This window comes from Trachypithecus francoisi, unplaced genomic scaffold (genome assembly GCF_009764315.1).
Source record: "Trachypithecus francoisi isolate TF-2019V2 unplaced genomic scaffold, Tfra_2.0 Lachesis_group1, whole genome shotgun sequence".
Lineage (NCBI taxonomy): Eukaryota > Metazoa > Chordata > Mammalia > Primates > Cercopithecidae > Trachypithecus > Trachypithecus francoisi.
Genome location: NW_022681454.1, coordinates 59,570,312 through 59,583,486, shown reverse-complemented (window position 1 = coordinate 59,583,486; position 13,175 = coordinate 59,570,312). Strand labels below are relative to the sequence as shown.

At 37.5% G+C, this 13,175-nt stretch overlaps 1 protein-coding gene across 1 annotated transcript; it reads left to right on the top strand.

Moving 5' to 3' along the window:
* Nucleotides 1-2,996: 2,996 nt before the first annotated feature.
* Nucleotides 2,997-5,299, top strand: CXCL6 (C-X-C motif chemokine ligand 6). The gene is made up of 4 exons (XM_033214459.1): nt 2,997-3,363; nt 3,490-3,622; nt 3,729-3,812; nt 4,149-5,299. Exons 1-4 carry the CDS (start codon nt 3,255-3,257, stop codon nt 4,192-4,194), a joined length of 372 nt encoding a protein of 123 aa, XP_033070350.1. The 5' UTR covers nt 2,997-3,254; the 3' UTR covers nt 4,195-5,299.
* The last annotated feature ends 7,876 nt before the right edge of the window (nt 5,300-13,175 follow it).

The following is a 13,175-nucleotide window of genomic DNA, read 5'->3' as shown; positions in this document are numbered from 1 at the left end:
TAAGGAGGTTATAGTTGACTCGAAGGAGGTAAAAGTAAAATCAAGGAGTAATTAAACTCTGCCTCATGCAGTGGTTATTGTAAGTACACTAGATGTTCAAAGAGCAAAGGTGGAAGGAATACTCTATTCTGGCTTTGTCAGAATAAGCCTTTTCAAATACAAGACTTTGAATTTGCCCTGAAGAAAGTGAGGGATATAGAAAAGGGTTTCAGGTTGAATATGTTGGAAGTCTCTTGGACCCTTGATATTACTGTGGTCCCAAATATAGAAGTGAATGGATTGAGGTTCTCAATAGCTTAAAATGTGGTTACTGGGAAATATAATAAAGTGGTTACCCGGATTGTGGAAAGCCACTGGGAGGTGTTTGCTAGCAACTGTGAAGAAAGTGGTTTGTAATCTGGAAACCATTAGAAATCACTGGGGCAGGTTCTCTGGTGTTTAACTGCCAACTGTGGATTTTCTACTACTTAACTCATTCTCTGGGAAAGAGATTTTTTTTTTTTTTATCAGCCTCAAAGAATAAATGTGAAGCTCAAGAAATAATGAGCATAAAAGTGTTTGAAAGCCACAAACTCTTCGGAATATTTTCATTCATATTATATTACTATGTGGTACAATGACTAAAATAGGATTGATTTTGACAGGCAGTAAAATTTTCAGGCCATCAGGATGCAAATGGCATTGGATGAATTGTTCTCTTATTGTTGGAAACAAAACTAACACAGAGCTTTTCTCTACCAGCTGGACACAGTACAGGTAAGACAAATGGTTTTCCTTTTAACTAGTGAAAAGGGGACAATGACTTTTAAAGTCCTATGTCTGTCATAGTTCTTCATGCTCTCCACCTTAACCTCAGGGGATCTTTGCATCATTCATGTTCCCTCCTAGATCAGAGAATGCCTAGATAGGAGTCAGACATGGACAATGATCCAGGCTGATTTTCATGGGAAGCCAGGTTAAGTGACACATTACTTCCTGATTAGGTTAGGTAACCCAACAACCCACTTCTATTGGGGGGGACTTTGTATTACTTGCTTATCAACTGCAGAAATATTTTTTCTTCTTACATTCTATAAATAATCCTTTGTGAATTGATTCAGAGCGCAAAGCAGGTGAGGCATGTACACTTACAAGACCATCAGGAGGAATTGGCAATCTTGTCTCATGATTCCTCTCTGATTTTACCATTTGGTGCCAAAAACAAATTCATATGTTCATTTATGGTTAAAGCAGCTTATTCAGAACTAACCCACATACAGACAGGGAGAGAGAGTTTAAAAGTCAATAACCTATGTCATCACTAAACTTTTTTTTTTTAAACAAAACCTTATACTGTGGTTTATTCCCTGTGGTTAAGTTGTAATTGCCTAGGATCTTAGTCACATTTTTGAAGTTTTGTCTTAGCCATTTCAGCAAGACTTATCTTTTGTCTTTAGATACATTCTAATCTTTAAAATGTCAATATACTAAATCTGCAGGCTGTTTTCTACAGATCACCACTCCCCAGAAAGATGAAGAATTCCATTTGCTGAGTCAGGTATGATGCTGATGGTGTCAGGAAGCTGTGAGGACTTCTCATTTAGTTTCCCACAAAGTGAGGGCCAAACCACCCAGGCTTCCTCAGCCAATGAATTTCTTGTTTCCTTCCAGAATAAAAATTGTAAAGGTCTATGACACCTCTTTCTTGCTCACCAATGGAGGTGACAGGAGAGGAAGCTAATAAAATTCCCCAGTGTCACAAGGGACAAGCAAAAGAGTTGTGTGTCATGACTGGTTTCTCAACGCCATCATGTTTACTGATTACCTTTGCTGGCCTGCCCTGAGGACAACGTTCTTCAGAACCAGCCAGAAAAGGATGTAGTTAGACTTCTGTAAAAGAAAGTCTATGTGCCATTCCAGTGCCGTACTCATGCCTGCCATGGAGCAAGACAGTGGAAGACCCTTAAACCTTCAGTACTTTAACTCCTCCACAGATAACAAAGAAGGAGAGAGGGAGAAGCTGGAAGCTACTTCACCCTTCAATTTCAGGTGGCAGTGCAGGGGTCACTGGGGATTAGAGCAGGTCTGTGGAAGCAGCCTTGGTCACCAGTAATCACGAAACTAGGTGGTTCCAGAAGCCTGTGGGGAGAATTCCTTCCCCCATGAAGTTGTTTGGGAAAAAGAGACTGGGTGCTATTATGCTGCCAAATTGATGTAAATCTCTAGAAGAGGGTTTCACATGAGCCCCTCAAACTCATCAGCCTCCCAAGGCGTCTCCAAATGGTGTTAAATACACAACTGGGGGTGGGACCAGAGCTGGGGCAGGCCTGGGTTCCCTGGCAAGCTTTAGTCTATGCTCACCATACTACACCTCACCCCCAATACGACCAAAACCTCTTCCAATTCAATAGCATAGCAACTGCCAACAGCAAGGTATCTTCCATGGCAATTTGCTGGGTGATTTTTGAAGATATTTTTGTTTATCAAACTGCCTCAACACACATATACTTGCTAAGCTACAAGTATACAATTTCTATTAAACGGGTTTCACTTTGGGGCCAATTCAGGCAACTGACTTCAGTTGGGGATAGAGCCTCTTTAGTCACATTATCTTGACTTCTAAAGCTGGCTGAAATCTAGAGAATCAAAAAGTCATTCAAGAAACCTAAAATGACCTGCCTGCAAGAAGAGGAAGGACTTTCAGTTTAGGGCAATAATAATGAATAACATTTCCTGAATAATAATAATAATAATAGTAATAATAATTAGAAAGGATTGGCTTTCAGAATTTTTTCTCAAGTCAAAGCTCCCGCTACTTTGGTTCCAACTTTTCTCTCTAATTGGAGAGGAGGAGCATCTCCCAGACAGCTGCCTGCCTCTTGAGAAGCCAGCCTTCCTAATCCCCTCAGACCCAGGGGATGAGGCCCTGCTGAATCGCTGCTCTCTTCTGGCTGGAGCCACACCTCTCTCCACTGCGGGGCGGGGCTACAATGTCCCCCCGGTTAGGGCCGCAGGCAGCTCCTCCCAGTCACCCACCTCACCAGTTCCCATCCTGCGGCCCCCCTCCACCAACCCCTTCTTTCCACACTGCCCCCTGAGTTCAGGGAATTTCCCCAGCATCCCAAAGTCTGAGTTTCCTGCCAGTAGGGAGGGGTGAATGCAGATAAAAGGAGTGCAGAAGGCACGAGGAAACCAAAGTGCTCTGTATCCTCCAATCTCCGCGCCTCCACCCAACTCAGGAACCCGCGACCCTTCACAGCGCTCTCTTGACAACTATGAGCCTCCAGTCCAGCCGCGCGGCCCGTGTCCCAGGTCCTTCGGGCTCCTTGTGCGCCCTGCTAGCGCTGCTGCTGCTGCTGACGCCACCGGGGCCCCTCGTCAGCGGTGAGAGCGCCTGGCATTGGGGACGCACTCGGGCACAGCGGTGCATCCCAGCCTTTGCGGGCCGCTGCGTTCCAGAAAACTCTTCCAGCAACCTGCCCTATAAAAATGTCTTTCTTTCTTCCCCAGCTGGTCCCGTCTCTGCTGTGCTGACAGAGCTGCGTTGCACTTGTTTACACTTTACGCCGAGAGTAAACCCCAAAATGATCGGTAAACTGCAGGTGTTCCCCGTAGGCCCGCAGTGCTCCAAGGTGGAAGTGATGTAAGTTCTCCTGTGTTGCTGTGTCTACTGTGACTTAGTGAAGTCCTTCAGCCTGGATCGTCAACCTTTGTGGCTCATGATTGCATCCTCTTTTTCTTTACTTCAGAGCCTCCCTGAAGAATGGAAAGCAAGTTTGTCTGGACCCGGAAGCCCCTTTTCTAAAGAGAAGCATCCAGAAAATTTTGGACAGGTATTTGTCCCTTTGATCTTTGGGGTATTTTAATATCTTCTCTGGAAAGCATATACTTCACAATGTCCTTATTCTCTCTGTAGATTTAGAGCATGCTTAGAATTATAAGGTTGTTAAGAAGAATAGGGAAACTTTTTTTTGCTGGAATGTTCTGGGGAGACCTTTATCACCAATCTTACATGCCTGAACAATTACACAGAGCTCATTACTGACATCTATTTTTTGTGGGCTCTTTGCTTTTACTGATTTTTTTCCCCACCAAACACTTTTGAAAACCAAATGTAGTAGACAGGAGTATGGGAATTGATTATACTAATATAATTCTTTTCTCAACAGTGGAAAACAAGAAAAACTGAGTAAGAGAAAGGACCATACATCGTAAAATTGCCCGTTCTTCAGCGGAGCAGTTTTCTGGAGATCCCTGGACCCCGTGAGGATAAGAAGAAAGGGTTGGTGTTTTCCAACAGTCCATTTTCTACATGGATTCCCTACTTTGAAGAGTGTGGGGAAAGCCTACGCTTGTCCCTGAAGTTTACAGCTCAGCTAATGAAGTGTTTAGCATAGTATTTCTGCTACTTACTGTTACTTTACCTGATAAGTTGTTGAACTCTTTGGCAACTGACCATATTGTAAACAAAGAATCACTGGTTATTAGTTTTTTAATGAATATTGAATTTAAGATAACTATTGTATTTCTATCATATTCCTTAAAGTCTTACCGAAAAGTCTGTGGATTTCATATGGAAATGTTTTATTAGTATGCGGCTGAGGGAGGTATCCTGTTGTCCTCGCTTACTCTTTTCATATAATAGGAAATATTTTAGCTCTGTTTCCTGGGGAATATGTTACTCTTTACCCTAGGATGCTATTTAAGTTGTATTGTATTAGAACGCTGAGTGTGTCATACCGTTATCTGTGCAGAATATATTTCCTTATTCAGAATTTCTAAAAATTTAAGTTCTGTAAGGGCTAACATATTCTCTTCCTATAATTTTAGACATTTAATGTCTTCCTAGTATGGCATAATGTCATGATTTACTCATTAAACTTTGATTTTGTATGCTATTTATTCACTATAGGATGACTATAATTCTGGTCACTAAGTATACACTTTAGATAGATGAAGAAGCCCCAAAGCAGGTAAATTCCTGATTGCTAATTTACATAGAAATGTATTCTCTTGTTTTTTTTTTTTTTAAATAAAAGCAAAATTAACAATGATCTGTGCTCTGAAAGTTTTGAAAACAAATTTGAACAATTTGAATATAAATTCGTCATTTAGTCTTCAAAAAATATATAGCATTGCTAAGATTTTTAGATGTCTATTGTGGATCTTTTAAAGGTTTTGACCATTTTTTTAAAATGAGGAATTATACATGTATCACATTCACTATATTAAAATTGTACTTTTGTTTTTTACTGTGTGTCACGTTGGTTTTTGGTAGTTGTACTGTCATTTGGAGAAACAATAAAAGATTTCTAAACCACTCATGTTGTTTCTCCTCCTTCTACTGTTACTATTTATCTTTAATTCTACATTATTCAAAATACTACCTCTGCTCTTCTCTGGCTGGCAGAGATGGCCCTCATTCCCCAATACCATTGCATTGGTTCGACTTTTCTCCATGCTCAGCCCCCTTCCAGTTACTCCTTCACAGCACCAATAGCCTCTGGGGTCTTCAGAAAACACAAATAGGATAAGATTTCCCTATCTCAATTTTTAAATAGCTCCCTATTTCCTAGACATGAAATAAAAGTTGCTAAACACGATGAATGATGTTCTGTCTCATCTCACTCCTGATCATCAGAATTTCAACTTCCCTTGTGCCTCACATTCACTATAGTCAGGCATTCAGTTCCCTAGCTGGGCATGTTCTTTCCCCAGGCTCATGACTTTGTATTTGCTAGGGCCTCTACCTGGAAAGCACTTACGTTTTCCTGCATAGAAGAGGAGGCTTATTCGTCCTTAAGCACTCAGTTCAAGCAATATCTCCTTCGTGAATTTTCCTTGGCACACTCAACAAAGCTTGTGGTTTGCATCTTGGTATTCTCATAGCATCTTCTAGACATCTGAATTATAACAAATGTATTCCGTTGCTTTTATTTGTTTACAGGTTTCTTCATCTAACTGTATCAGAACTCTCCTAGAATATCAATCATATTTCATCCAACTCTGCATTCCAAATGTGTGGGGCATAGAATGACTTAATGAATTAGTAAGTTATCCTGAGCCTCGGGTTGTCAGATATTATACTAAAATCAATAATCTGGCTCATGGTAAATTTTGATTAAATTGTAATTTGTTTACCCTCTTTTCTCCTTCTTGTCGACAGGTAATCCAACAGGGCTTTAGCATGGGTAATCTACCTACCCCTCATTTTCACTTGGCTACCTCCCATCTTTCCTCCCTTTGGAGATAGCTTACCTATCATTTCCTTGAGGCAATCTTTATAACTCTTACTCCTCCCAGATTAAGATCCCTTTTCTATACTCTCATAGCACTCTGTACTTTTTATTGATAACATTTTCTCACGAAGGTGACTTTAGAGTTTATAGAGAGTATACACATGTGGTTGTTTGTTTAGAGTCTGTCTATTCTAGCTTCACTGTAAGTTCCATGAGAGCAGGGACAATGTTTATCATCTTTATCTCAGTTCCTGGTACAATGCCTAGCACATAGTGTATATTTAAACAAATGAGTGACCTGGTTAAACAAGTTTCTCTGTCTCTCTAGTATTAAAAGTGTCATTTCATATAAAATACCTGTTCTTAGGAAAACCAAGAAAATGAAAAGAAGAAGACTAACCAAATTAGTATGTGTATACACACATTCACACTGTGGCTGAATTAATGTATTATATATGCTTATATTGGCATGTACTTGTACACTTTAGTATATCTAACCTAGGCTTTCCTGTATGTTTTATCTCTCTCTTTATATATAAAATATATTTAATTATATATTAAAAATTTATATATTTTATATATAAAATATAAATTAGATTAATATTTTTATTATATTATATTATTATATATTATATATTAATATATTATTATATATTGATATATTTAAATAACAGAGAGAATGAAAGAAAGAGACAAGATATGAAAAAACTTAAAAAGTAGATTCAGAGATGGGCTTTCTAAACATTTTTTCAACAATAAAAAAGTACAAAATATCTCTAATTTTTAAAAATGCATTAAACTTCTGTGGTCTCTTTTTGCTCTCTCAAATGGTATTTTTTTTTTTGAACTTATGAATGATACAGTAATTCTGGGGAAACCCTAGAAAGCAAACCAAATTACAAAAATGACCTCTAAATTTCAGTGTTTAAAACAATCTCTGCTATGTCATATTAACTCCAAAATACTTCCTGAAAAATGCTTGATTATAAAAGATTAAAGAATATTAAATGCCCTTTGTACAGGTGAAATATAAGATTCATAAAGAAATAAACATTACTGGTTAGTGTTTTTTTTTTGAGACCGAGTCTCACCGTCGCCCAGGCTGGGGTTCTGTGACGCAGTCTCGGCTCACTGCAACCTCCGCCTCCCAGGTTCAAGTGATTCTCCTGCCTCAGCCTCCTGTGTAGCTGGGACTACAGGCATGTGCCACCATGCCTAGTTAATTTTTTGTATTTTTAGTGGAGATGTAGTTTCACCATGTTGGTCAGGTTGATCTCAATGGTTACTGTTTTTTTGGTTTTTTGTTTTTTTAAATCATCAAGCTCTGATTTTTTTTTTTGTTTTTGTTTTTAGAAACAAGACTTGTAAGTTTAGTTTGTTCATAGAAATAGAATGAAACATGGTTTCTAACATCCTTGGAATTCTAGTTGTCAGGCCCATTCTACAAATGGTCACTCTACAGAGAAAACAGATTACAGTATACTACCGAAGAGTAATCTAAGAAACTGACAGCTACTCTTCACTCTTCTGACCATTCCTAGTTGATCTTGCTACTAGTAAACTCAAGGACTAACATATTTGGGGAAATTTAATCTAATGTAAATATCATAGGGATACGTCTTCTAGTTTCTTCATACTAACCCCTAAATACTATTTTCACTCTGTTATCTGTCTGAAACTCTATCTTATGTAAAGTCACTTGATATTGAACAAATGCTCAGCTAAAATCTACTCTGCTACTGCTCCAATTCAGACAATTTTCAATGTATAATTAATGTCTTTCATTATACCAGCCTTTCCTGTTTGCCTCTATGTGTGACGCATTCACATAATCCTTCAATTCCTGAAGGTATGACAAGATCTATGATAAAATATGACTAGTAGCTTTGTTTTTCTATTGTAGTTTTAATTCCTGCTTAAGCAAAATAATTGCTGTGGATAACTCTCATGTTGTATATAACTTCAAAATATCTTCCTGTACGTTACAAAAGGAGAAATTTACCAGATGAAAGGAGCACTTGGGAATTTCTAGTTGTCTCCCTGACTAAATGAAGGAAGAGGAGGAGAATGTACCATGATTTAGATTTTGGCTGACAGTCCTGGTTCATCCTTAGTCAGCAAAATTAATATTATATTCCTAAGAAGGATTGTTCATACCTTAAATACATGGAGTGATATAAGAACGCAGAAAGATCTAGAGTTTAGGTGTATAATTTTGTTTCTACAAATTTCAAAGTCCTGTTTCTGAACATAGATAAATTGCAAGGACCCTTCTCTGGAAAATCCACTTTTTTTTTTTTTTTTTTTTTTTTTTTTTTCAGATGGAGTCTCGCTGTTTCGCCTGTGCTGGAGTGCAGTGGCGCGGTCTCGGCTCACTGCAAGCTCTGCCTCCCGGGTTCACGCCATTCTCCTGCCTCAGTCTCCCAAGTAACTGGGTATACAGGTGCCCATCACCAGGCCTGGCTAATTTTCTGTATTTTTAGTAGAGACGTTTCTCTAACACATAAATTTATGATGTTTGTTTTAAATCTACCTCTAGGGTTAAAGAGAAAACTAGTTGACTTATTTCCAGCAAGAGAAGCTAATTTTATACTTCTTTATATTTTGTGGGGCAGTACAAAATTAGAGCAATTGGATTTCAAATCTAGTTTTGTGTATTTCCAGCTATGTGAGCTTGACAGTTTGTTTCACATCTACCTTCCCCAGCTTCCTCATCTGTAAAATCAGTATAATATCTATCTCACAGGCACTACTCTGGAACAAAGTAGATTCTTGGTAAATATTATTAATAATTTCTTTCCCAAGACTGCTAGTTCAAACTCCCCTTTGCAAACGAGAAAACTGAGAACTTAGTAGTTTAAGCATCCCTATTTTTTTCTAAATTTATTTATATTCTTTTTACATATGTATGATTAATTTTTAGCACTATTAAAATTTTTCTATGAGTCTTTTTATAGAAGCTTTTGAAAACTGTATATTCCATTTTTTTGTGAAGTACATGGTAACTATCAAAATTTATGATGTATTTTCCTTTATATAAACATTCATCAATTAAATATCAATTTATTAACCTTTATTGGTAATCTTGTTACATACCTGACCCTATGCAAGATCCTTATAAATATGGAAATTATAAAAATGAACAGCTTTCAGTCTGAGTTAAGGTCTCTTTATAGCAAATATACTGTTTCCCACAGAGCAAAGATTTTCTAATAAGGGGAGAGAAAGAAAGAGGAGAAGTGAAGGGAGGGACTAGGAGAAAGGAAAAGGAGAAGAAAGAAGGTGGAGAGTGGAGGGGCTTGTGTTTTGTGTTGTCTTTTTTTCTGTTTTCTTTCTTCTTTCCCCTTCCCTCTTCTCCTCATCTCTCCCCTTTCCTTCTCTCCCTCCCTTCGTCCTTTCTGTTTATTCCTCAGAAGTAAAATAACGCTATTTAAAAGAGGAGGAGAAGGACCCAGGTACTGTAGCAGAAATCTCAGCCAGCAGCCAACACCAACCACCCCTCACAGGAATGAGGCCAGTTTTGATTTTCACCCATTTCAGTTGCTTCTGACTATACCCACTTAATTGAGCATAGCAGAAGAATCTCATATTAATATGTAGAATTATCAGAAATAATAAATTGTTGTTTTAAGCCACTAAGTTTAAGGTTGACTTCTTGCACAGCAAAAGAGGATCAAACGGTACTTGCTAACAATTGAATATGTTTGTAGGCTCTGGGAAAACATTGTACTGGAATTTCCTCAAATGAATGAATGTGTGGTGAAACTGGATAACAGTCATACATTTAAGACTCAACAAATTACACTGATTAACATAAACTGAAATGAAAATTCGCAAGCCTGCAAAATTTTGCACCACTTCTATGTAACAGTACCCAGGAAGATATTTCCCCAGCCCCACTCTCCTCACTCTTTCCCCACCCACACCTCATGCTTCACTGGAAGACAGTAAAACCTCCATTAACCTGAGTGCCAGAGGGCTGAATGATTCTTATCAACTGAGAGTCACACATAAAACACATTTGTTTTCAGCACTTAATAGAAAATCTGTTATTGACTAGTATTTCAATTTATTGATTAAAATACTTTAACAAACTGACCCAAAATTTTTACTAGCTCTAGCTCTATTCAAATTGTTTTTATGATTGATAGCTCATTAGCTTTGTACTTAAAAGAAGGATTTGGGAAATGTCAGCTCAAAATACTTTATGTAAGGCAGGAATAATATGTCAATTTCAATGGATAGTGGTCCTCTGATGTCTCTAGATATTTTCTTTTAAAATAGCTAACAGGTAAGTTCTGTTTGGGGTCTTAGAAAACTTCTTTGTTGACTGAATGGCTGTGCTATTTATTTCATGACTTAAAGGAAAAAGAGTTGATAAATTTTCTTAGCACATACACACATAAAAACCCATGGTGACAATGTAAGCTTCTTGAGAAAGGCTGTCAAATTATTTTAATATTCAAGAACCTCTGACAATTGTTTTTACCCCTAGTATTCATTTAGATTTATAATTTTGTATAAGCTTACTGCTTTTAACTGAATAACTTATTTGAAAATATGTTTTAACCATTTGTGTACACCTTGCCCTCCGTATTGTGCTTCTCATCTTTGAAATCATAGGGAATAAGGCAAATAACAGTAACAGTAATGAACAGTTACAGTCATCATAGTAGTAGTAATAGTAGAGTATTATACATATCTCATTGCTTTACACAAGTATTTTAGATTTCTCTTTAAAAAGAAATAGTTAAATGACTAAGTTACACAAAAATGAGAACTTCATAATGCCTGGCACATAATAGATGCTTAATCAATATTTTTAAATAAATGAAAACAAGCAAAAAGCTATTTTATATCAAATGCTGACTAATAGGCTTATGCAATTGTAATGACTCAAGAAATGTTTTAATACTTCCTCATGAACTTTGCTGACAATGTATTGTCTTCGACAAACCACATTTGTTGATTAAGACAATGACTTGATGATACTGTGCCCCATGCCTACCTCCTTCCCGGTATCAACCAATTCAAACAGCATCGTTACTTCAGAAGACGTTTCATATAGTTTCCTCAAAAGGATTAGTGACTTTTTAAAAATCTTGCTAATGAAACAGGGAAAAAAAACTGAATAGCGTTAAGTATGGAAAGAAAAAAGTGTCCAGTGAAGCTAGTAAATATTCTCAGCAATGTGTTTAGGGGGTTGAACAGAAAATGAAAGATACTATGAATAGTGTTAAAAACCTTTATCTCTTGCTCTGGAAATTGTTTTGATCTTACATTTGAATGAAAATGTATCTCATTTGAGAATTCACAATATCTCAATATCAATAATGAGGAAAGGCTATAAAGTCATCTCACAGGAGGAACTTGAAAGAAGCCTGCTCTCCTCATTCTGTGTCCTGCTGAGCTTATCTCTGCAATTGACTCCACATCTCAACTCTCAGAAGAACCCGAACTCTCAGCTTATCCGCTTCCTTTAAGCTTGCTTAAGACTAGAAACTTCTGTGTTGGGACAGGGAGAAAAGTCATTTTAGTTTATTAGATTGTACTGCTAAACTCTAATTTATAAGAAAAAAATGAGGTGGAGAAAAATAAGGGATACATTAAAAAACAAGACCGAGGCGGGCGGATCATGAGGTCAGGATATCGAGACCATCCTGGCTTACGCGGTGAAACTCCGTCTCTAATAAAAATACAAAAAAAATTTAGCCAGGCGTGGTGGCGGGCACCTGTAGTCCCAGCTGCTCTCGGGAGGCTGAGACAGAAGAATGGCATGAACACGGGAGGCAGAGTTTGCAGTGAGCGAGACTCCGTCTCAAAAAAAACCAAAACAAACAAAACAAACAAACAAACAAACAAAAAGCAAAACAAACAAAACAAACAGAAAAAAACCCAGGACCTAACAACTTAAGTCGGCATAGTCAGGAACTATCAAACAAGAAAAATTGACTTAAAAACTTAAGTCAGAAGAAATATTTACTACATTCATTTTTTTGGCTAGAAAGCAATTTTGCATATTTAATATTTTGAGAATTCCTTCAAATATTCTTTCAAGTGATGGGGCTTGTGCTTTGTGTTGTCTTTTTTTTTTTTTCTATTTTATTTCTTCTTTCTCCTTCCCTCCTCTCCTTTTCTCTCCCTTTTCCTTCTCTCCCTCCTTACTTTCTGCTTATTTCTCAGAAGTAAAACAGTACTACTTAAAACAGGAGGAGAAAGATGCAGGTACTGTAGCAGAATTCTCAGCCAGCAGCCAACACCAACCGCTTCCCATGTGAATGAGGCCATTTTTAATTCTCAGTCATTTCAGTTGTTTCTGATTGCACCCACTTAAGTGAGCTTAGCAGAAGAACCTCACAATAACATGCAGAATCATCAGAAATAATAAATAATTGTTCATAACATTCAGTTAGGAAAAGTAAGAAAATAATATGGGAAGTTTAAATAACATCCTAAGAGTTATACATAGTTGTAGCAGGAAGACTGCTTATAGCTGGGACCACTTGTATCTGCCTTGTTCTTTATTGCCAGTCTTCCAAATGACACTTTCATGCCACGCATTCTATTGGTCATGTGGAGTTTGTAGCTAATTAGAACAAAAAAGAGAAACCTTCCTTCATGGGATTTATATTTGTTGATTTACTTATTAACACTGCTTAGGACCTACTTTATCCTGCATTATCCTACATGCAATAGGATACATGAGACATTCAGAGAAAGCTAGGACACGCCTCTGCCTTTAAAATGTCTTATTCAATTGAACAAGCAAATCTTATAAATGCGACAGTGATCCAGACAATAATATACAATCCAACATGTGATGTATAGGTATACTTCTGTATTTCTGTGGGGCTTAGTTTACATGCAATATTTCCCACCAAGCTTTTTAATCAGGACCTGAGAATTCAGAAACAAAGGTTTGATTGCAGCTTCTTTTTGTTGTTGGTGGTGGTTTTT

Bases quoted from the DNA above. Each gene is read 5' to 3' on its own strand.
- CXCL6 (XM_033214459.1), top strand. From the start codon at position 3,255: ATGAGCCTCCAGTCCAGCCGCGCGGCCCGTGTCCCAGGTCCTTCGGGC. The intron at 3,623-3,728 runs GTAAGTTCTCCT...TCTTTACTTCAG, and splicing joins TGCTCCAAGGTGGAAGTGAT to AGCCTCCCTGAAGAATGGAA. The intron at 3,813-4,148 runs GTATTTGTCCCT...TTTTCTCAACAG, and splicing joins ATCCAGAAAATTTTGGACAG to TGGAAAACAAGAAAAACTGA.